Source organism: Pseudorca crassidens, chromosome 1 (assembly GCF_039906515.1).
Source record: "Pseudorca crassidens isolate mPseCra1 chromosome 1, mPseCra1.hap1, whole genome shotgun sequence".
NCBI lineage: Eukaryota > Metazoa > Chordata > Mammalia > Artiodactyla > Delphinidae > Pseudorca > Pseudorca crassidens.
The window spans coordinates 92,882,638-92,905,927 of NC_090296.1; the positions used below are offsets into that span (position 1 = coordinate 92,882,638).

A 23,290-nucleotide genomic window follows, 5' to 3' on the forward strand; every position below is an offset into this window, starting at 1 on the left:
TTATATGTTTGTTCACAGTACTCTAATAATCCTTGTTATTTCTTTGCCAATAGTAATGTTTCCACTTTCATTTCTGACTTTGGTAATTTGAGTGCTTTTTTTTTTTTTTTGGGCTACGCTGAAAGGCATATGAGCTCTTATATGAGATCTTAGTTCCCCAACGAGGGATCGAACCCATGCCCCCTGCAGTGGAAGCATGGAGTCTTAACCACTGGACTGACAGGGAAGTCCTCACTTTTTTTCTTAGTCTAGCTACTGGTTTGTCAATTTTGTTGATCTCAAAGAATTAACTTTTGGTTTTACTGATTTTCTCTACTGTTTACCAATTCTCTATTTTATTTATCTCCACTCTAATCTTTATTAATTCCTTCCTTCTTTGTTGTTCTTTTTCTAGTTCCTTAATATGTAAAGTTAGGTTGTTGATAATATTGCTTTTTGATTTGTTTAAAACTTTAAATTTGTCATTTAGCAATGCTTTTGCTTTATCCTATGAGTTTTGGTACACTGTGTTTTTTGCTTTCATTTGTTTCAAGTTATTTTCTAATTTCCCCTGTGATTTATTCTTTGAATCATTGGTTGTTTAAGAACTCTTATACATCAACAATGTGAGAATAATTTGTACATCCAGTTTGGAAACAACTTGGCACTACCTTGTGAAGTTGAATATCTTCATACCCAACAATGCAGCAATTCCATTCCTTCTCTATGTGTCTTGCAATTTTTGTTTGAGAGATGGACATCTTCAATAGGACAGTAAAACCTGAGGTATAAAGTAGTTATGCTTGGGAATAGGTACGTCTCTTCTCTTGTTAGCCTTTAGGGTCTGAGTCAATTAAGTAAAATGTTAAGCTCCATTTGGGTTTTGTTTTTGCTACGGCTACTCTCAGTGAAACAGAGGCTTCAAATTCTTCCTGCATTGCCTTGTTTTTAGAAATCTTGAAGACCCACCTTTTGAATTCATTTTCTCTAATTCCTTCTGTTTTTCAGTTTTTCCTTTTATTGGTTTCCTCTCTGATCTTTATTATTTCCTTTCTTCTGCATACTTTGGTTTTCATTTCTTTTTCTTTGTCTAGTTTCCTACAGTAGAAGTTGAGGTCATGGTTTTTGAGAACTTTCCTTATTTCAAATCTAGACATCTTAATGCTTTAAATTTCCAAATACTGCTTGAGGTCCATTCCACAAATTTTAATCTGTATTTTCATTTTCATCAAGTTCAAAATACTTTTCAATTTCCCTACTGATTTCTGGTTCGACCCACAGCTCCTGAGAAGTGTGTTATTTAGTTATCAAATATTTGAAGATTTTCCAGGTAGCTTTCTGTTATTCATTTATAATATAATTCCATTTTGGTCTAAAAACATACTTTGTATGATTTGAATTATTTTCATTTCATTAGGATGTTTTCCTAGCCCAGAATATAGTTGGTAAAAGTTTAATGGGTACATGAGAAAAATGTGTATTCTGCTGTTGTTATGAGGAATGTTTAATAAATATCAATTAGATCCATAAAGTTGGTTAACAGTATTGCTCAACTCATCTACATCACTCTATATCATTAACTGGTTTTCTGCACATATGACCAATTATTGAATATAAGGTGTTGAAATACCTAACTATACTTATAGATTTGTCTATTGCTTCTTTACGTATTAAAATTTTTTCATTAAATGTGCTTCAAAGCACTTTAATTAGGTACATAAATATTTATGATTGTTATGTCATATTGATGTATTGACTACTTTATAATTATACAATTACTTTCTTTTTCCCCGGTAATATTCTTTGCTTTGAAGGCTACCCTGTATAATGAGTTCAAAAAAGTTGTGATTTTTGTGGGTTATATATGGCTTGTCTTCGTTATTTTATGAGTGGAATTGATGTACTTTCCAGCCTCCTGAATCTTTTTGGGAGCCAATGTTCCAAGGACAATTTTGAAAACATTAAGGGTATATCATTACTGTAATTCTTCTAGTTAAACACCATCAAGGAAATTTTTATCATTAGCCAACACGTTGGCCAGCAATTTTTGGAACACTGCATTCTCACTAACAATATAATAATAAATAATAATGATAGATGTAACCACTGAACACTTACCATATACCTACTTCCATGTAAACAACTTTACATGCATTTTCTAATATAACTCCCAATAAACAGATAAAGTAGGTAATTTTAAAAATTTCATGAAAGACTTAGAGAGGTAAGTAACTATTCAAAGTGACATCATTTTCTAAGTGGATAAATTTGTTTTTGAAGGCCAGATCTTAATTCTACTATATTGAATCTCATATTACATTTATATAGTATTTCCACAGTTTACTAGGGATCTTATTCATGTCACTTTTAGAACACACAACAACTCTAGGAAAAAAGAAAGTATATGTTATTTTTACCTGTTTTTTGTTTGTTTTGTTTTATTTTGTTTTAGAGAGATGACATAACTGAAGCTCAGAGTGATTTTCTGACTAGCCCAAAGTCTCACACTAACTACTGGGAAAGCCAGATTTAAAAATTTAATTTCCTGGATTCCAGTGCAGCACTTTTTCTACTAGATCAAGCTACCACTACATCATAGGCAATAAAGGAAATCTGCTTTTATATTAGTCACCTAACAACTACTGAAATAAGTTTTAGAGCCAGCATACTGAACCATGCTATATTCTAGAGTATGATTATATATATATTTTTTCATATTATGCTGTTGGTAATTAAATTGTACAAGTGGCTCAGGGTTCTATTCCAGTTATAAAGTCATTATTGTTTATTATTCATAAAGTAGATCCAAAAAATAGATAGAATTTATGTGTTTTGTACTCACCTGAAAATGTAGTACAGCTTGAAATAGGAGCTAACCTACCAAAACAGATATTCCCACACAATGCTGGTAAAAATGTATGGGCATGCACCACACTTATTTGGTGGATTTAGGAAACTAAGAGGTCATGCCATTTAACTAGTTCACTGGCTTCAATACATTTATATTTAACAATGAATCCTCTTAGAAATAAAACCATAGGTGAAATGTAATGAACAGAACAGATGAAAGAGGAGCTATTCTGGTTAAATCATGGAAATGTTGCTTCAATATGGCTTGGATACCCCTTCAGTTCCCTACAACACTAGCAGAACACTCATCCAGCTGAATCATATATTGTTCCTCAAAACACATCAGAAATCTTAACTGATACTGGAAATGTTATTAAATTATAATATTTTAAAATTATTACTGGGGTTGGAGTCAAGGTGGTGGACTAGGAGGATGCGGAATTCGCATCTCCACACAACTAGGGCACCCACCAGGCACCGGTGGGGGACCACGGACACCTAAGGGGACAGGAGGAACCCCCAGCGACCAGGTAGGGTGTGGGGGGAGCGAAGGGGGAGGAGAAGTGGAGGCAGGATGGGACTGGCGCCCCTGCAGGGCAGCTGGGGGAGGGGAAGGGATCCCACGCCTGAAGGGGTAAATTGGGGGACCATTGGAAGGGCAGGGGATCAAAAGGGAGCATGGCCAGGATTCCCCTGCCCACTAGGGCCCCTGGGAGCCTGTTGAGATCCCAGGTCTGATCCTCTGCACATGGAGGCCCCCTCCAGCCGTGCATGGGTCCTGAGGGAGTGGAAGGAAGGGAAGGGGGAGCAAAAGTAAAGGCTGGACCTCCAGCACTAGCACCCCTGAGGGGTGGCTGGGGGAGGAGGAGTTCCTACAACCAGCAGAACTCACCCACGGTTAGGGGTCCAGCGGGGACAGGGGAGACCCTGGGGGAGACAGTGGTGGTGGGGTGCAGAGGAATGGAAGGGAATGCGGCCGGCACTTTCCCTGTCTACTTAGGCACCAGGGAGCCTGATGGGCTCCTGAGCCTAATCCTCTGCCCTCGGAGTCTCCCTCCTGCAGTGCAGAGCCCAGGCCCCGCCCCTACACCCCCACCCAAGGCCCTACCACTACACTTGGAGACTCCCTCCAATGCTGGGCCTAAACCCCACCCACACACCCTCACTCAGGGCCCTAACTCCAAACTCCAGAACTCCACACACCAGAGGTCCTCCTTTCCATGTACTGCCTCTCCCCTTCTGTGTAGGTACTAAGCAGAGGCCCTGCCACACACTCAAAGGTCACCCCCCACCCACCTAAGTCCTGCCACACACAGAATCCCACCCCGGCTTAAGTTCCACCCCCACCTAAACACTGCCCCAATAGCCAAGGTTTTTTTTTTCCCCTTTTAGATTGGGGTTCTGTTTTACCTTGTTGATTCACTTATATTTTTATTTTTCCTAATAAATCTTTTATTTTTCTAATTTTATTTTATTCTTTATACTCTGTTATTGTTCTCTCCTTTTGGCTTGTTCCCCCACTTTTTTTTTCTGTTGTCGTTTTATTTTACCATGTTGCAGTTGTTTCAAATATATTTTTATTTTTCCTAATATATTTTGTTTATTCTTTGATATGTACTGCTCCTTTTGTTTTTTTTTTTGCCACGCCATGCAGCTTGAAGAATTTTGGTTCCCAGCCCGGAGGTCAGGCCTGACCTCCTGTGATGGGAGCTCTGAGTCCAAAAAGCTGGAATAACAGAGAACCTCAGACCCCAGGGAATATTAATTGGAGTGAGGCCTCCTGGAGGTGCTCATCTCAGCACCAAGACCTGGCTCTATCCAACTGCTTGCAAACTCCAGTGCTGGACGCCACAGGCCAAACAACCAGTAAGACAAGAATACAGCCCCACCCAACAGAAGAAAAAAAAAGGAAATGACAAAAAATTATCTTACAGACAAAGGAGCAAGGTAAAAACTTACAAGACCAAATAAATGAAGAGAAATAGGCAACCTATCTGAAAAAGAATTCAGAGTAATGATAAAGATGATCCAAAATCTCAGAAACAGAATGGAGAAAATACAAGAAACATTTAACAGGAACTAGGAGAACTAAAGAGCAAACAAACAGTGATGAGCAACATAATAATTGAAAAGAAACACACTCTAGAAGGAATCAATAGCAGAATAACTGAGGCAGAAGAACAGATAAGTGAGCTGGACGATAAAATGGTGGAAATAACTGCCAGGGACAGAATAGAGAAAAAAGAATGAAAAGAATTGAGGACAGTCTCAGAGACTCCTGGGACAGCATTAAATGCACCAACATTCAAATTATAGGGGTTCCAGAAGAAGCAGAGAAAAGAAAGGGTCTGAGAAAATATTTCAAGAGATTATATTTGAAAACTTCCCTAACATGGGAAAGGAAATACTCAATCAAGTACAGGAGGCGCACAGAGTCCCATACAGGATAAATCCAAGGAGAAACATGCCAGGACATGTTAATCAAACTATCAAAAATCAAATACAAAGAAAAATTATTAAAAGCAGCAAGGGAAAAACAACTAATAACATACAAGGGAATCTACATAAGGTTAACAGCTGATCTTTCATCAGAAATTCTGCAAGCCAGAAGGGAGTGGCAGGACATATTTAAAGGGATGAAAGGGAAAAACCTACAACCAAGATTACTCTACCCAGTAAAGATCTCATTCAGATTTGACAGAGAAATTAAAACCTTTACAGACAAGTAAAAGTTAAGAGAATTCAGCACCACCAAACCAGCTTCACAAGAAATGCTAAAGGAACTTCTCTAGGCAGGAAACACAAGAGAAGGAAAAGACCTACAATAACAAACCCAAAACAATTGGTAATACTAACATACATATCAATAACTACCTTAAATGTAGATGGATTAAATGCTCCAACCAAAAGACATAGACTGGCTGAATGGATACAAAAACAAGACCTCTATATTTGCTGTCTACAAGAGACCCACTTCAGACCTAGGGACACATACAGACTGAAAATGAGGGGATAGAAAAAGATATTCCATGCAAATAGAAATAAAAAGAAAGCTGGAGTAGAAATTCTCATATCAGACAAGATAGACTTTAAAATAAAGACTATTACAAGAGACAAAGAAACACACTACATAATGATCAAGGGATCGATCCACAAAGAAGACATAACAATTGTAAACATTTATGCACCCAACATAGGAGCACCTCAATACATAAGGCAAATGCTAACAGCCATAAAAGGGGAAATAGTAACACAATCATAGTAGGGGACTTAAACAGCCCACTTTCACCCATGGACAGATCATCCAAAATGAAAATAAATAAGGAAACACAAGCTTTAAATGACACGTTAGATAAGACGGACTTAATTGATATTTATAGGACATTCCATCCAAAAACAACAGAATACACTTTATTCTCAAGTGCTCATAGAATATTTTCCAGGATAGATCATATCTTGGGTCACAAATCAAGCCTTGGTAAATTCAAGAAAATTGAAATCGTATCAAGTATCTTTTCCGACCACAACGCCATGATACTAGATATCAATTACAGTAAAAAATCTGTAAAAAATACAAACACATGGAGGCTAAACAATGTGCTACTAAATAACCAAGAGATCACTGAAGAAATCAAAGAGGAAACCAAAAAATACCTAGAAACAAATGACAATGAAAACACGACAATCCAAAACCTACTGGATGCAGCAAAAGCAGTTCTAAGAAGGAAGTTTATAGAAATACAATCCTACCTCAAGAAACAAGAAACATCTCTAATAAACAACTTAACCTTACACCTAAAACAATAGAGAAAGAACAAAAAACCCCACAAAATTAGCAGAAGGAAAGAAATCATAAAGATCAGATCAGAAATAAATGAAAAAGAAATGAAGGAAACGATAGCAAAGATCAATAAAACTAAAAGCTGGTTCTTTGAGAAGATAAACAAAATTGATAAACCATTAGCCAGACTCATCAAGAAAAAAGGGAGAAGACTCAAATCAACAGAATTAGAAATGAAAAAGGAGAAGTAACAACTGACACTGCGGAAATACAAAGGATCATGAGAGATTACTACAAACAAATATATGCCAACAAAATGGACAACCTGGAAGAAATGGACAAATTCTTAGAAAAGTACAACCTTCTGAGACTGAACCAGGAAGAAACAGAATACATAAACGGACCAATCACAAGCACTGAAAGTGAAACTGTGATTAAAAATCTTCCAACAAAAGACAAGGACCAGATGGTTTCACAGGGGATTTCTAGCAAACGTTTAGAGAAGAGCTAACACCTATCCCTTCTCAAACTCTTCCAAAATATAGCAGAGGGAGGAACACTCCCAAACTCATTCTATGAGGCCACCATCACCCTGATACCAAAACCAGACAAAGATATCACAAAAAAAGAAGACTACAGGCCAATATCACTGATGAACACTGATGCAAAAATCCTCAACAAAATACTAGGAAACCGAATCCAAAAGCACATTAAAAGGATCATACACCATGATCAAGCAGGGTTTATCCCAGGAATGCAAGGATTCTTCAATATAGGCAAAACAATGAGTGTGATACACCATATTAACAAATTGAAGGATAAAAGCCATATGATCATCTCAATAGATGAAGAAAGAGCTTTCAACAAAATTCAACACCCATTTCTAATACAAAAAAAAACCACCCACAAAGTAGGCACAGAGGGAACCTACCTCAACATAATAAAGGCCATATATGACAAATCCACAGCCAACATCACTCTCAACAGTGAAAAACTGAAACCATGTCCTCTAATATCAGGAACAAGACAAGGTTTCCCATTCTCACCTCTATTATTCAACATAGTTTTGGAAGTTTTAGCCAATCAGAGAAGAAAAAGAAATAAAAGGAATCCAAATCGTAAAAGAAGAAGTAAAACTGTCAATGTTTGCAGATGACATGATACTATAAATAGAGTATCCTAAAGATGCTACCAGAAAACTACTAGAGCTAATCAATGAATTTGGTAGAGTAGCTGGATACAAACTTAATGCACAGAAATCTCTTGCATTCCTACACACTAATGATAAAAAATCTGAAAGAGAAATTAAGGAAACACTCCCATTTACCACTGCAACAAAAAGAATAAAACACCTAGGAATAAACCTAGCAAAGGAGACAAAAGACCTGTATCCAGAAAACTATAAGACACTGATGGAAGAAATTAAAGATGATACAAACAGATGGAGAGATATACCATGTTCTTGGATTGGAAGAATCAACATTGTGAAAATAACGATACTACCCAAAGCAATCTACAGATTCAATGCAATCCCTTTCAAACTACCTGTGGCATTTTTCACAGAACTAGAAAAAAAAATTTCACAATTTGTATGGAAAAACAAAATACCCCAAATAGCCAAAGCAATCTTGACAAAGGAAAACGGAGCTGGAGGAATCAGGTTCCCTGACTTCAGACTATACTACAAAGCTACTGGCACAAATCAAGACAGTATGGTACTGGCACAAAAACAGAAATATAGATCAATGGAACAGGATAGAAAATCCAGAAATAAACCAGAAATAAAAATCCAGAAATAAACCCTTGCACATACCGTATCTTTGATAAAGGAGGCAGGATTATACAATGGAGAAAAGACAGCCTCTTCAATAAGTGGTGCTGGGAAAACTGGACAGCTACATGTTAAAGAATGAAAGTAGAACACTCCCTAACACCATACAAAAAATAAACTCAAAATGGATTACAGACCAAAATTTAAGGCCAGACACTATCAAACTCTTAGAGGAAAACATAGGCAGAACACTCTATGACATAAATCACAGCAAAATCCTTTTTGACCCACCTCCTAGAGAAATGGAAACAAAAACAAAAATAAACAAATGGGACCTAATGAAACTTCAAAGCTTTTGCACAGCAAAGGAAACCATAAACAAGACCAAAAGACAACCCTCAGAATGGGAGAAGATATTTGCAAATGAAGCAACTGACAAAGGATTAATCTCCAAAATATACAAGCAGCTCATACAACTCAATATCAAAAAAACAAACAACCCAATCCAAAAATGGGCAGAAGACCTAAATAGACATTTCTCCAAAGAAGATATACAGATTGCCAACAAACACATGAAAGGATGCTCACCATCACTAATCATTAGTGAAATGAAAATCAAAACTAAAATGAGGTATCACCTCACACTGGTCAGAATGGCCTTCTTCAAAAAATCTACAAACAATAAATGTTGCAGAGGGTGTGGAGAAAAGGGAAACTTCTTGCACTGTTGGTGGGAATGTAGATTGATACAGCCACTATGGAGAACAGTATGGAGCTTCCTTAAAAGACTAAAACTAGAACTACCATATGACCTAGCAATCCTACTACTGGGCATATACCCTGAGAAAACCGTAATTCAAAAAGAGTCATGTACCACAATGTTCATTGCAGCACTATTTACTATAACCTGGACGTGGAAGCAACCTAAGTGTCCATCGACAAATGAATGGATAAAGAAGATGTGGCACATATATACAATGGGATACTACTCAGCCATAAAAAGAAACGAAATTGAGTTATTTGTAGTGAGGTAGATGGACCTAGAGTCTGTCATACAGAGTGAAGTAAGTCAGAAAACTAAATACTATATGCTAACACATATATACGGAATCTAAAAAAAATGGTTCCAATGAACCTAGGGGTAGGAAAGGAATAAAGACACAGACGTAGAGAATGGACTTGAGGACATGGAGAGGGGGAAGAGTAAGCTGGGACAAAGTGAGAGAGTACCATCGACACATATACACTACCAAATGTAAAATAGATAGCTAGTGGGAAGCAGCTGCATAGCACAGGGAGATCAGCTCAGGGCTCTGTGACGACCTAGAGGTGTGGAATATGGAGGGTGGTAGGGAGATGCAAGAGGGAGGGGATATAGGGATATATGTATGCGTATATCTGATTCACTTTGTTATACTGCAGTAACTGACACAACATTGTAAAGTAATTATACTCCAATAAAGATGTCAAAAACATTATTACTTAATAACTGCATTTTAATTTTAGGAAGCCAGTAGTTTCTAGAGAATAGCTTGCTTAAAGATAAAAAGATTTCTAATCCTTGTTTATTCTAAGGATAATCCTATATATGTAGTGGGTCATTAATATCTTCGGGTCAAATCTGTTTCTTCAAAATAATATTATATGGCTTGACAAAGTTACTAGAAACATTGCTAGATTATGTTTCCTTCAAAAACTTGCTATACATAATCCTAACAGATTTAAGTGGGAAAGTAATGTTTCTTCTCATGTTCTATCATGGAAAAACATAAATTTGGGATTCACATCTAGGGAAAGAAATTTAAGGTAATAAAACTCTGATTGCAAAAATTTCCCTATGTAATTACCTTTGTAGAACTGATACACCGCTTCCTATCCCTCATTCAACTCCTAACAATAATAGAAACATAGTACAGATAATCTTACCTAGAATTACATTAATTATTCTAACATGAAGCTCTATGTAAATGGCTTGTATGTAAAATTAGTAACACCCATTCCTTCATGGTATGAAAGAATCCATTAGCAGTTTTCTTTGGGTAATTTGAGGTGGGGAGGTGAAGAACTGAGTCTGTTATCAGGCTCCCCTGATGGGGTAGCACACCTTCTTAATGCTTAGACCGCGATCCCCTGCGTTACCCTACTTTCCATCCTTCTAGATCCAGAGGCCACATGGCAGTCATTGGTATTCACCACTTTTTCCAGGTTCACGTATTCTCTAATGTAAGACTCGGGTACTGCTTATTTCCATTCTCTTATTGCTTCCCAGATACCCACGTCTTTCCCTTTTTAATCCTAAGCAGAGTTTTTATCTTTCTGAATCAAGTGAGGACCCTCACCCCATCTGATACTGTAGAGTGTTTTCTAAGTGAAACCTCCCTCAATGTCACTGATTTGCAGTGGATATTCTGTTTCGCGTTCATCAGCACGTTACAGTATTGAGTAAAGCTACAACTTTATTACTCAGTACAGTGTTTGATTTCACTAATCTTTTTCTGATTAATAAAGACTCTGGATCTTTGAAATCCATATTAAGGTTTTAACTTCTCTGAAAGAACTCTAGATTTCAAACAGGGTTTCTAACATGTGCAGAATACTAAAAAAACAAGTTCTGTGACAGGATCGGAAAACATTTTTTGTACCAGTGCTACCTCTACTGAAAAATTAATTATGCTGCAAATCAACTTTAAAAAAAAGAAGTTTAAAAAATACCATTATACCTTAAATTTATGGAGAAACCACCACCAAAAGGAATCATGCAAAAGAGCAACAGAGGCTTCTGAGAGGAAATGAGTCTTCCAGATTTTAAAAATTTTTCCCTATGGAAAAAAGACACATGGAGATCAAATTAATAATATTATAAGACATGTTACTGTAAATAGGCTTTATAAAGAGTGTGTATTTAATAGTTATAAACTACCACTGCTTAATAGAAATTTAATGTGAGCCATATATATATTTTCTAATAGACATTTTAAAAAAGTAAAAGTAAAAGGTGAAATTTTAGTGACAATTTGTTTAACCAAATGTATTTAAAATATATTTTAATACATAATTGTTATTAAATTATTAATGAAATATTTTACATTCTTTTGGGTACTGGGTCTTTGAAATATAGTGTATATTTTATACTTATAGCACATCTCAATTTGAACATAAATTTTCATCATAAATACTAGATCGCAATTAGATTTTGTAAACTATATGGTTGTAATTTTGTTTCAACCATAATTGAAAGTTGTTCAATAACTGAATCAAGTATTAATTTTAAAATTTATATATAATTAAAATAAATAAAATTTAAAAATTCAGCTGATCACAGACATAGAAAACAAACTATGGTTACCAAAGGGGAAAGTAGGGGAGAGGGATAAATTATGAGTTTGGGATTAACAGATACACTCTACTATATGTAGAATAGGTAAACAACAAGGTCCTACTGTATAGCATAGGGAACTATATTCAATACACTGTGATAACCTATAATGGAAAAGAACCTTAAAAAGAACATATATACATATGTATGTATAACTGAATCACTTTGCTATACATCAGAAACTAAGACAACTGTAAAACAACCATACTTCAATTAAAAAAAAATTCAGCTGAGTCACACCAGGCATATTTCATATTCTCAATAATCACATTTGATTAGTAGTCACTGAAACGACAGTGTAGACTAGAAGAGGAATAGCAAAACTCCAAGACACATGTTAACAATTTCCCTTTTATGCTGAAGACAGGTATCAGCAATCATGGGATTGTAACCCAATGGGCCCCATCATAAGTCTAGACCCTAAAGATAGTGTTCACTCTAAGCAATTCATCAAAATTGGCACATAAAGTTAATTCACCATGACTACTAGAGACTATAAGTCTTGGTTTAAATAGGTACCTTCAATAGTCATTTTATTTTATTCACTAAAAGTTTGTAAGGCCAGACTCAGTAGAGTTCAAGAATTCTTTTAATGAAATCCATAGGTATGAATTTCTGTTCCTCAAGTACAAGTCTACAAAAAGGATACCGTGCAAACGTTTATACCAAGGAGATTATCTATCATGCATACTGTGGGAGCACTTCTCCTTCATAGGCCACTAACTATAGTATATACATTGGTAACAGCTTCAACTTATTTAGCACTTTTTTTTTAACATCTTTATTGGGGTATAATTGCTTTAGAATGGTGTGTTAATTTCTGCTTTATAACAAAGTGAATCAGTTATACATATACATATGTTCCCATATCTCTTCCCTCTTGCGTCTCCCTCCCTCCCACCCTCCCTATCCCACTCCTCTAGGTGGTCACAAAGCACCGAGCTGATCTCCCTGTGCTATGCGGCTGCTTCCCACTAGCTATCTATTTTACATTTGGTAGTGTATATATGTCCATGCCACTCTCTCACTTTGTCACAGCTTACCCTTCCCCCTTCTTAAAATACAGGAGAAAATCTGAATATTTTTTGTTGAAATTATTTGCAAATTTCAAGCAAACATGCTTTTTAGTGTAAACTAACTGCATGATTGCTTCTATTCTAAGCTTTGGTTATGTTTAGTATCACTAACTTTCTTTTTCAGGAAAATTCCAGATTCCTTAAAATATATCAATATTTAGTCAAAACAACCAAAAACAGAAATCAGCCAAAAAACCCCAAACCCGACTTAAAAAGTTAAATGGTACTTTCCTCCATCACCCTCTACCCTTTTGTGATACTTTTTTGATTCAAACAAATGTAAACATACCTTAAAACCTATACATTATCTGACTTGGAATTTATTCTCCTAATATAGATTCTAGGTTGGATAAAACTACTTCTAATGATCTCTTGATTTCTGTTTGTGTATATCTGTATCTTTGTGGCTCAGCTTTCTTAAAATATAGGCCGCTTTTCACTCAATTCAATAAAATTTTTACTGAGCATCATCTGTAGCCAAGGGTCCATTCTGGGTGGTAAAGGGGATAATTTATACTTTATCAAGAAACTTAATCTATGACTGTATGTTCAGGAATGTATTTGGATGGGGTTACGTGAATCCAGTCAATTCCATGGATTCCCTCACCTTCAAGCATGTAACAGTAACCCTTTAACCTTCTTTTTCCAAGTTTCAGATGTTATAATAAGCATTTCTATGAAATAACCTTCCCTCTGATATTATTTTCCTAAGCTTATTTTCTCTTCACTTTAATGTCATCATCTATCTCAATGCCACTGCACTGTGCATGATCTAGCAAGCCAATTTAAATTCTTTACTGAAATCAGGGAGGGGTATTAACAAATAAAACACTGGTTATCTATACCTAGATATACCACTGGTACACAAACTCAAAATATCCTACACCCAGCTGCTTGTCATATCCTGTGCACCCCTTCCCCCAAACCCATACCTACTTACACTCCTCACTTTCCTACTTCTTTCAAAAATGACAGCGTCCTCCAAGTTAACCATATGAAATGTTTATCATAGCTGTACTTCCGTGCCTTGTTTATGTGACTGTGATGTACATGCACCCAGAGTTAAAACACAGTCCCATTTTAGAACACAGAATGTGAGAGTTAAAAAGATTATATTGTCTAGAACATTTATAAGATGATTTTAACAATAATTTGTATTAATTTCTTTTTACAATAAAACCTTTTCCCTGAGGAAACTTTGGAAAATATAGTCAGAGAAAGTCACAAATAAGCTCATGATCCAGGCATAACAATTACCATCTATTGTTTTTCTCAAAAAAAAAATTGTATCAGGTGATCAAGACGGCAAACTAAGCCTTCCCTCTCACCCAAATCCCATAAAACATAAAAGAGAATTGAAAAGCATCTGTATTAGCATGGAAAATAAGAGAGAGTGTCATTACTGAATCATTTTAGGTGGAGTTTTCAACTGAGGTGCTCTGTGGTTCCCTAACTGAGGGGCAAACAGGAGACCCAAGTCAGGTTAATCAGCTTATTTCTTGGAATACTGTGTCTTGAAGATGGAACACTAAAGTGATACACTCTCTTTCACCTTGAAGAGAGGGAAAAATGGGCAGAAAATAATGGCTGGAGCTGATTCATCCAAATTTAATGGTTGATTATACTCCTTCTGAAGGACTGTAGAATACTATAGCAGGAGGGAAAACAGGGATTTTGTGTCGAGAAAGAAAGAGCCACAAGGAGGCTGGGGGTGAGGGATGGGAAGAGGGCCTACTAGGGGCCAAGTCCATCTTAGAGAACTGTCTTGAGAGGAATCTGCCTGGAGGTACAAGGAGCACTGTTCAAGTCCCCAGGAAACAGAAACCTTTTTAGGTGACCACTTAATATTTAAGTGGGTGGGAAATCAATACCAGTAACCACTCAGCCCTCATCCTATCCCTGGCAATCGGTGTCCAATGATCTAGTTACCTTCCTATTCCTGCAGTTTTTCATCAATTGGCTACTCTGTAGGGATATTTCTTAAAAATTCCCCAGACACTTGGAGGTTCAAAAGGTAGGGTGTGGGGAAGGGCTCTCATAAATTATTTTGGGATCAAAATGAGCAGGCTAACATATCCTGAGCTATAGAGCAGGAAGAGGGGGAGTGAAACACCTGTTACAGTCACATGCCAAGCCAATGCACACTGGCAACCTCAGAGTCCTGAGGCAGTAACACAGAATCTAATACATTCTCTTCTGGAGATTAGGGTGTTAAAAATGTCACTGGTTGGGGCTTCCCTGGTGGTGCAGTGGTTGAGAGTCCGCCTGCTGATGCAGGGGACACGGGTTCGTGCCCCGGTCTGGGAGGATCCCACATGCCGCGGAGCGGCATGGGCTCGTGAGCCATGGCCACTAAGCCTGCGCGTCTGGAGCCTGTGCTCTGCAATGGGAGAGGCCACAACAGTGAGAGGCCCGCGTACCGCAAAAAAAAAAAAAAAATGTCACTGGTCTTTCCTGCCAGACTTAATGCCCAAAAGAATTAAATCTTGCTTAACACCTAATCTGTCATAGCTTTAAATTAAGGTCTAATTCATTAAATCATATTCTCAAAATATATCACACAATAATAATAAAATAATGTTTACATACGTCAAAGTTATGGGCTTTTAAAATAAAAAGATAAATCTGTTCAGCATTCAAATGTCTGGGTAGTTGAGTAAGCTCATTTGTTCTGAATCCTGGGAAGTTGCAACCCTAGAAAGAGGGAAATACCACAGAACAGGAATTACTTCATTCTTTTCAGTATAGTAGTCTCATATGTCTACAGAAGACAGATATTTAACTATCATTCATTAACATAATTATTTTACATACTTTTACTAAAAATAAGTAAAATATATTTATCCCACCTAAGAAAAATCTTCATATTATCTGTTTCTATGAAATTAAGAGCACTGACATATTCATATGCCAAATCTAAAAGTAAAAACAATTACTTCAGAACTAATTTTGACATAGCTCAAATTACCAAGAATTTTAGCTACACTACACATAAAGAAATGGACTAGGCAGAAAAAGAACGCTTCTGTATTTGTTTCCAACTTTCTCTCCTGGGGCCCCTATCTAAATTTATAGCTTTATCTATCTTATTGTAAACATTCTTTTAGATCCACATAATACTTTTGATATATAATCTCATAAAACAGAAATTGTAAATACCTCTATATCCTTCTTTGTCTCCATGTCATCTGAAAGCTGGAAAACATTTAAAATAAAATCTTTAAAATTTTAAATTTAAGAATATTTATACTTTGTAACTTTGTTCAGTTAACGTGTGTGTGTGTATGCATCTCTTAGTGAGGCCTAGAATGCTGTTGCTGTATTAGATGCTGGGAATGCAAAGATATTCCTTGCCCTCAAGTTAGTCAGAGGGCAAGAGAGGAATCAGATACGTATACAAAACACAAAGAGATAAGGGCTATGATAGAAATATAAACAAACTACTTATTGCAGTTTGGGTCCACTGGGAAACAGACTGTGAGGTAGAATTTAGTGTTCAGAATGTTTATTGGGAGTGACTTTGCGATTAATATCTATGGAAGGCAAGAGGAAAGGGAAGATTGAGAAGTCAGCTATGATGCAAGTCTAACAGCCCTGACCCTAAGCAGAGCTTCTGAACTGAAAGGACCCATAGTAGTTGTTCTGCACCTGATTGAAACTGCCAGGCCTTTCTGTTTCCGACTTGATTAGTCATTGTATGTGAGTGGCTCCTGGATGGTCGTTTACTTGGGAGAGGAAGTTCTCTCTGTGAGAGGCAATCCCTGAAGGGGCTGCAGCTGAAGGGTGTCCCCTAACAGCACTCTTAGCAGTTGGGGCAATGGGTCCTTCCTTGAAGGGGAATCTGGGAGGAACATCTTTGTGTCCACCACACTACTTTACACAGAGAATAAGAAGCCTTCTGTATAAATTAGTTTTTGATCATCTAGACATGTTAATATATTGTTTATTATTTTCCATATACCCATTTCCTCCCCAAATACATAGGCTTACAGGCAAATTTTATACACATACACACATAACATATATTATTTAAGAGAAGACATAGGAAACCAATTTGAAAGGATGATTACAGATTGCTAAATGAAAGAGGATCACATTACTGGCATTTTTAAAAAATGTGCAAAGGGATAAAAAGGAGAAGGAAAGTGAGATCAATTATAAGAAAGAAGGCTATGTGCTTGACAGGTACAGATATAACTGGTCGTTAAAGACGGTGTCAGATTTAGAAAGATGTTAATGTTAATCTCAAAGTCCTGGCTTTATTCTGCAGGAAGCAAAGAAACACCTTTCAAGGAACAGACTAATAGTAACACAGAACTAGTTCTTGGTCATACAACCTGGAAAAGATACCACAAAAATATAAATAATTCATGTTAAAATCCTGGATTTCCCTGGTGGCACAGTGGTTAAGAATCTGCCTGCCAATGCAGGTGACAGGTTCAAGCCCTGGTCCGGGAAGATTCCACATGCCACGGAGCAACTAAGCCCGTGCGCCACAACTACTAAGCCTGCGCTCTAGAGCCCACAAGCCACAACTACTGAAGCCCGCGTGCCTAGAGCCCACACTCCACAACAAGAGAAGCCACCGCAATGAGAAGCCTGTGCACTGCAATGAAGAGTAGCCCCTGCTTGCCGCAACTAGAGAAAAGCCCACATGCAGCAACGAAGACCCAACGCAGCCAAAAAACATATTCAATAAAAATTATTATTAAAATTTTGTTAGTGTAATTCATCTAAAGGTCATTTCAATAGATCCTGGAAAGTCAAAATTCATTAGAATTTTGAAATTCTTTTGAAAATTAATACAGAAATCACAATGAATAATGTAACTACCAGTGTTCCCATGTTCCCACGACCTAGAATGGATTACTGTTATTTTAGTATTTGCTTAAGACTATTTAAGATAAAATATGAAGTTTACATATAATAAAATATAAAATTAGATCCCTTTTTACCACGATCTCTAGTTCAAACCGTGTGTTCCCCTTCCTTGAGATAGTTACTATCATTTGTTTGGTTTGCACCCCTTCAATTCCATTAAAATACATTTACATATATGTGTATATACATAGAAAGAATATATAGACTTTTGGTATGTTTTTAAAATTTAAAGGAATGATATTAACTGTACATATTACTTGGTAACTTGCTTTTTTTCACTGAATATGTTTTGACAATCTACACAAGTTGGTATTTATGGACCTGTTAACTTCCAGACAGCTTTTCTACCAACCTACCTATTCCCTCTGCAAAATATAAATAAAATCAATAAAAGCTCACAAGCAACTTTGCCAAACATCAAGAACAAATGATATCCCTATATTCAACAAACTATCTATAGACTAAAGAGATGAAGCTAAGTAACTAATTTTCTGAAGTTTGTATAATTTTTATACCAAAACCAAAAAAGATAATCATAACTTATCAAACACAGATGTAAAATCCAAAAAACAAACCAAATCCAGTAATGCATTAAAAATATATCCTAATATAAGAATGGTTCAACTTCTGAAAAGCTGTTAATGTAATCTGCCACATTCACACATGAAAGGCTTAAAATAGCTTTTGCTATCATCACAGTGGATTATTTTTCTCTCCATTTCAAACCATAAAGATGTTTTTAGTTTTTGTGTACAGCGATATCTATATTCAAATCTAATATTTAATCTACATCTATACCCACATCCATATATCTTTATTAAACTTGGAGTAAATTTCTTTAATCTGAAAAAAGTTATCTAAACATTTAAAGCTGTACCTAATAGCAAAGTACTATCATTCTTTCTGAGTCAGTCAGACAAGATGAGAAACTGGTAACACTGTTGAGTAATATACCTATACCAATAATAATTTCCTATATACCAACAATAACCCATTTAATTACATAATGGAAAACTAATCTCATGGACATTAGTAATAAAAATTTAAGATACCTAGGAATACATTTAACAGGGAATGTGTAGAACTTATATGAAGAAAATCACACGTTTTTATGTGACTATATGTGGAATATAAAAACAAAAAACAAAAGCAAAAACAAACCAAAAAAATGAACAAACCAAACCAAACAAAAAACTAACACATATAAAGAGAATAGAGTAGTGGTAACCAGAGGGGAAGGGGTAGTGGGGAGGGCTAAATGAGTAAAGGAGATCAAACATGTGGTGACAGGCAGAATCTGTATTTTGGTGGTGAGCATGCTGTAAGGTATACAGAATTAGAAATATAATGTTGTACACATGAAACTTACATAACGCTATAAACCAATGTTACCTCAATAAAAAAATAAATTTTAAAAAAGCACACAAATCTACTGATAGACCTAAAATAACACCCTTATGCTTTACTCCCTTGCATAAAAATAAACACTGGAATTAAACACAAAAAAATAAATCTGTAAGAACAATATAAGAGAACACAGGTGAATATATGTATGATCTTGTAACGAAGAAAGCTTTCTTAATATTATGGTACTAAAGGCATAAGATTTCAATAAAAAATTACAGATTCATGAAAATATAAAATTCTATACAGTGAAAAAATACTTTTGGGTTAAAAGGCAACCAAGAAAGTAATATAAGTATGTATAACATATGTTACTGAGAAGTGTTAATAGTTTTAAAGCATAAACAGCTCTTAGAAATAGAAGAACAGCTAAAAAATGCCCAAAGTTCATAAATAGGCAATTCATAATAACAGAAACACAAAACGTAATAAAAAACTAAAAAATCAACTTCATTAGTGAAATGTATGCAACTGATAACATTTATGCCTGTCAATTTGCAAACATTAAAAAATACAATATTAAATATTGACAAGGGGATGGGTAAGGGATCAATCACAGACTCTATTGTTACAAATACAAATTGGTCCCACCTTTCTAGAAAACATTTTGGCAGTATGTATCAAAACACTTAGTTTTTCACATTTTTCCCATGTGGTTCCTCTTCTGAAATTTATATTAAGAAAATACTCATGCATAAGCACAATTTTTAGCTCTGTTCACAGAACCTTAGTAAATAATAATGAATAATGAAAACTAACCTAAACGTCCAACAAAAGGGCTATTACATTAGTTTATTTTTGAAATGATGTAGAATGATATTTAATGATGAAAATTCCATAAAACATTTAATGAATTAGAAATAGTTTAATTTGAATTTTCTAAAAAATTTTTAAAGAACAATGAAAATGACAATAGTGAGATATATGTAATTTATTTATAAATGATAAAATTAAGATACTTGCCTTTTTAGTGCTTATCTCTTTTAATTTTCTAAAATGACTACCTTAGTCATAATCAGGAAAAAACATAAAAAGTAATTTTGAAATTTAAAAAACATTTAAGGAGGTGGATGGATGAGTGGTAGCACTTAAAGTCTTTATAGCTTTAATTTTAGAATGTATTTTTGAAAAGGACTAAGTTTCTCAAAGTAATTCAAAATATAATTCTAATCAAACTCTCAAAGAGATTAAAAAAAATTAACAAAGTAATTCTACAGGCAGTAAAAATAACTGTTATTTTTTTCCTAAAGGAAAATGACTGATATAGGACCTGTATCCCTAAGATGTTATAAATTTTTAAATAACCAGAGGATGAAATATAAGTCTTCAAATAACTTGTAGTGATGTGAAAATGCCAACACTCATAATGTATGTGTAAAGAAAAATATGAGTCCAAATATTTTAAAAACAGGGATAGATAGATGATAAAAGACTAAAAGGAAATTTTTTAATGTTACTAGTACTTATCTATGAAATTATAGTGATTATATTTTCTGTGAAAATATAATTTTTTAAGGAAGATGAAAACAAATACAATACCATTATCTTCTTTTCCTTATGGTAATTCCTTAGAAATTCCTTATATTGTTCCAATTTTCCATGAGAACCTTTAAAAAAATGAGAATTCACAACATATAAATACATAAATAGCCTTTAAAATTGAGAAAAATGTAAATACTTTAAGTCGATTATATATAAAACCATTCAATGAGATCATCTAGCTATTTTGACAAGCATAATGCTAGACACACACAGTCTTAGTTGAATCAGTCTTAGTTGAATAATTATATCTCCTGTTTCCTTTTGCTATTTAGAAATGTCATGCTCCAACTAATACATCTTTAGTACTTATTCCTATATCCAAAGTTTTACCTTAATCCCTTACTACTGAACAAGCCCATGTTTTTCAAACAGCTCAGCCACTTACATTTGGTTGTTTCACTGTCACCTTATATTCAATACAGTACAGTACTTTGGAGTATGGCCCAGTGAAAGACTATGGGGGGCTTTGAAGTCAGATAACCTAGACTTAAATATCAGAGTCCAAGCTCTGATATTTACACATAGAGGACAATGAATATACAAAAAATTATTTTTTAAAAGTATACATATGTGCTCTCTCTCTCTCCCTATATGTTTATATAGTCACACAATTATATATATGTAGCTTGTATAATTTCAAAAATATTTTTTTAAATTAAAATAATTAAAAATTCAATAAGGGACTTCCCTCGTGGCACAGTGCTTGAGAATCTGCCTGCCAATGCAGGGGACATAGTTTGGAGCCCTGGTCCGGGAGGATCCCACGTGCCGCAGAGCAGCTAAGCCCATGTGGCACAACTTCTGAGCTTGCGCTCTGGAGCCTAAAAGCCACAACTGCTGAGCCTGCATGCCACAATTACTGAAGCCTGCACACCTAGAGCCCATGTTCCGCAACAAGAGAAGCCACTGCGATGCAACAAAGAGTAGCCCCCGCTCGCCGCAACTAGAGAAAGCTCACACACAGCAACGAAGACCCAACACAGTCAAAAAAAAAAAAAAATTCAATAAGAAAATTGTAACAGTAGTGAATTTAACAGTATTGTATTTAAACACATTCTCAGATTTTGAAAACTCAAGGTCCAAAAAAGGATATTAAATAGCTAAATAATATAACTATTATATTTATTTAATACACAGAAAATACTTTATAAGTACAACCAATATCATTCTTAAGACATATATGAGGAGCAAAGCTTCTTCATGTAGGCAGCACGAGTGCTTCCTGCAGTGGCCAGCTTAATCCAGTTTTCAGTCTTTCCAACTCAAAAAACCAATGCCACTGTGCACCTCAGAGATGCCACAGGAGCCAAGAGCACCCTCTCATCACAGGTGATTCTCATTTTGACAAAACTCTATGAATATAACCTCGGGAGCATCACAGAGAGGTCACTTTGGAGCTGTGTGGCTGACAAGGTCTTGGTGCTGCGGCCTGATGGAAGGCCTGAGCCTATGAGATGGGAGAGCCGAGTTCAGCACATTGGACCAACAGAGACCTCTGGACCCCATGTAATATAAAGTGGTGAGGGTTCTCTCAGAGATCTCCAGCTCAACACAAAGACCCAGCTCCACCCAATGGCCAGCAAGCTCCAGTGCTGGATGCCCCATGCCAAACAACTAGCAAGACAGGAACACAACCAAACCCATTAGCAGAGAGGCTGTCTAAAATCATAATAAGGTCATAGACACGCCAAAACACACCACCAGACATGGTCTTGCCCACCAGAAAGACAAGATCCAGCCCCACCCACCAGAACACAGGCACCAGTCCCCTCCACCAGGAAGCCTACACAACCCACTGAACCAACCTCACCCACTGACAGCAGACAGCAAAAGCAGCCTGTGAAGAGGAGACCCCAAGCACAGTAAGTTAAACAAAATGAGAAGACAGAGAAACACAGCAGATGAAGGAGCAAGGTAAAAACCCACCAGACCAAACAAATGACAAGAAAATAGGCAGTCTACCTGGAAGAATTCAGAGTAGCGATAGTAAAGATGATCCAAAATCTTCGAAATAAAATGGAGAAAATACAAGAAGTGATTAACAAGGACCTAGAAGAACTAAAGAGCAAACAAACAATGATGAACAACGCAATAAATGAACTTAAAAATCCTCTAGAAGGAATCAATAGCAGAATAACTGAGGTAGAAGAACAAATAAGTGACCTGGAATATAAAATAGTGAAAATAACTAACGCAGAGCAGAATAAAGAAAAAAGAATGAAAAGAAATGAGGACACTCTCAGAGACATCTAGGACAACATTAAATACACCAACATTTGAATTATAGGGGTCCCAGAAGAAGAAGAGAAAAAGGGACTGAGAAAATGTTTGAAGAGATTATAGTTGAAAACTTCCCTAACATGGATGGGAAAGGAAATAGTCAATCAAGTCCAGGAGCACAGAGAGCCCCATACAGGAAGCACAAAGAGTCCCATACTGGATAAATCCAAGGAGAAACACACCAAGACACATGTTAATCAAACTATCAAAAATTAAATACAAAGAAAAAATATTAAAAGCAGCAAGGGAAAAACAACTAATAACATACAAGGGAATCCCCATGAGGTTAACAGCTGATTTTTCAGCAGAAACTCTTCAAGCCAGAGGAGAGTGGCAGGATGTATTTAAAG

The 23,290-nt window shown here is 35.9% G+C and overlaps 1 protein-coding gene across 1 annotated transcript in view; it reads right to left on the reverse strand.

Moving 5' to 3' along the window:
- FAM227B (family with sequence similarity 227 member B) overlaps positions 1 to 23,290 on the reverse strand; it is a 277,213-nt gene that overhangs the window by 224,300 nt on the left and 29,623 nt on the right. The window contains exons 4-7 of the mRNA XM_067746547.1: positions 20,658 to 20,725; positions 15,993 to 16,028; positions 15,423 to 15,527; positions 11,102 to 11,200 (exon numbers count right to left, since the gene is read on the reverse strand). Of these exons, the coding sequence (XP_067602648.1) occupies positions 11,102 to 11,200; positions 15,423 to 15,527; positions 15,993 to 16,028; positions 20,658 to 20,725 (308 nt within the window). The remainder of the gene's footprint in view (positions 1 to 11,101; positions 11,201 to 15,422; positions 15,528 to 15,992; positions 16,029 to 20,657; positions 20,726 to 23,290) is intronic.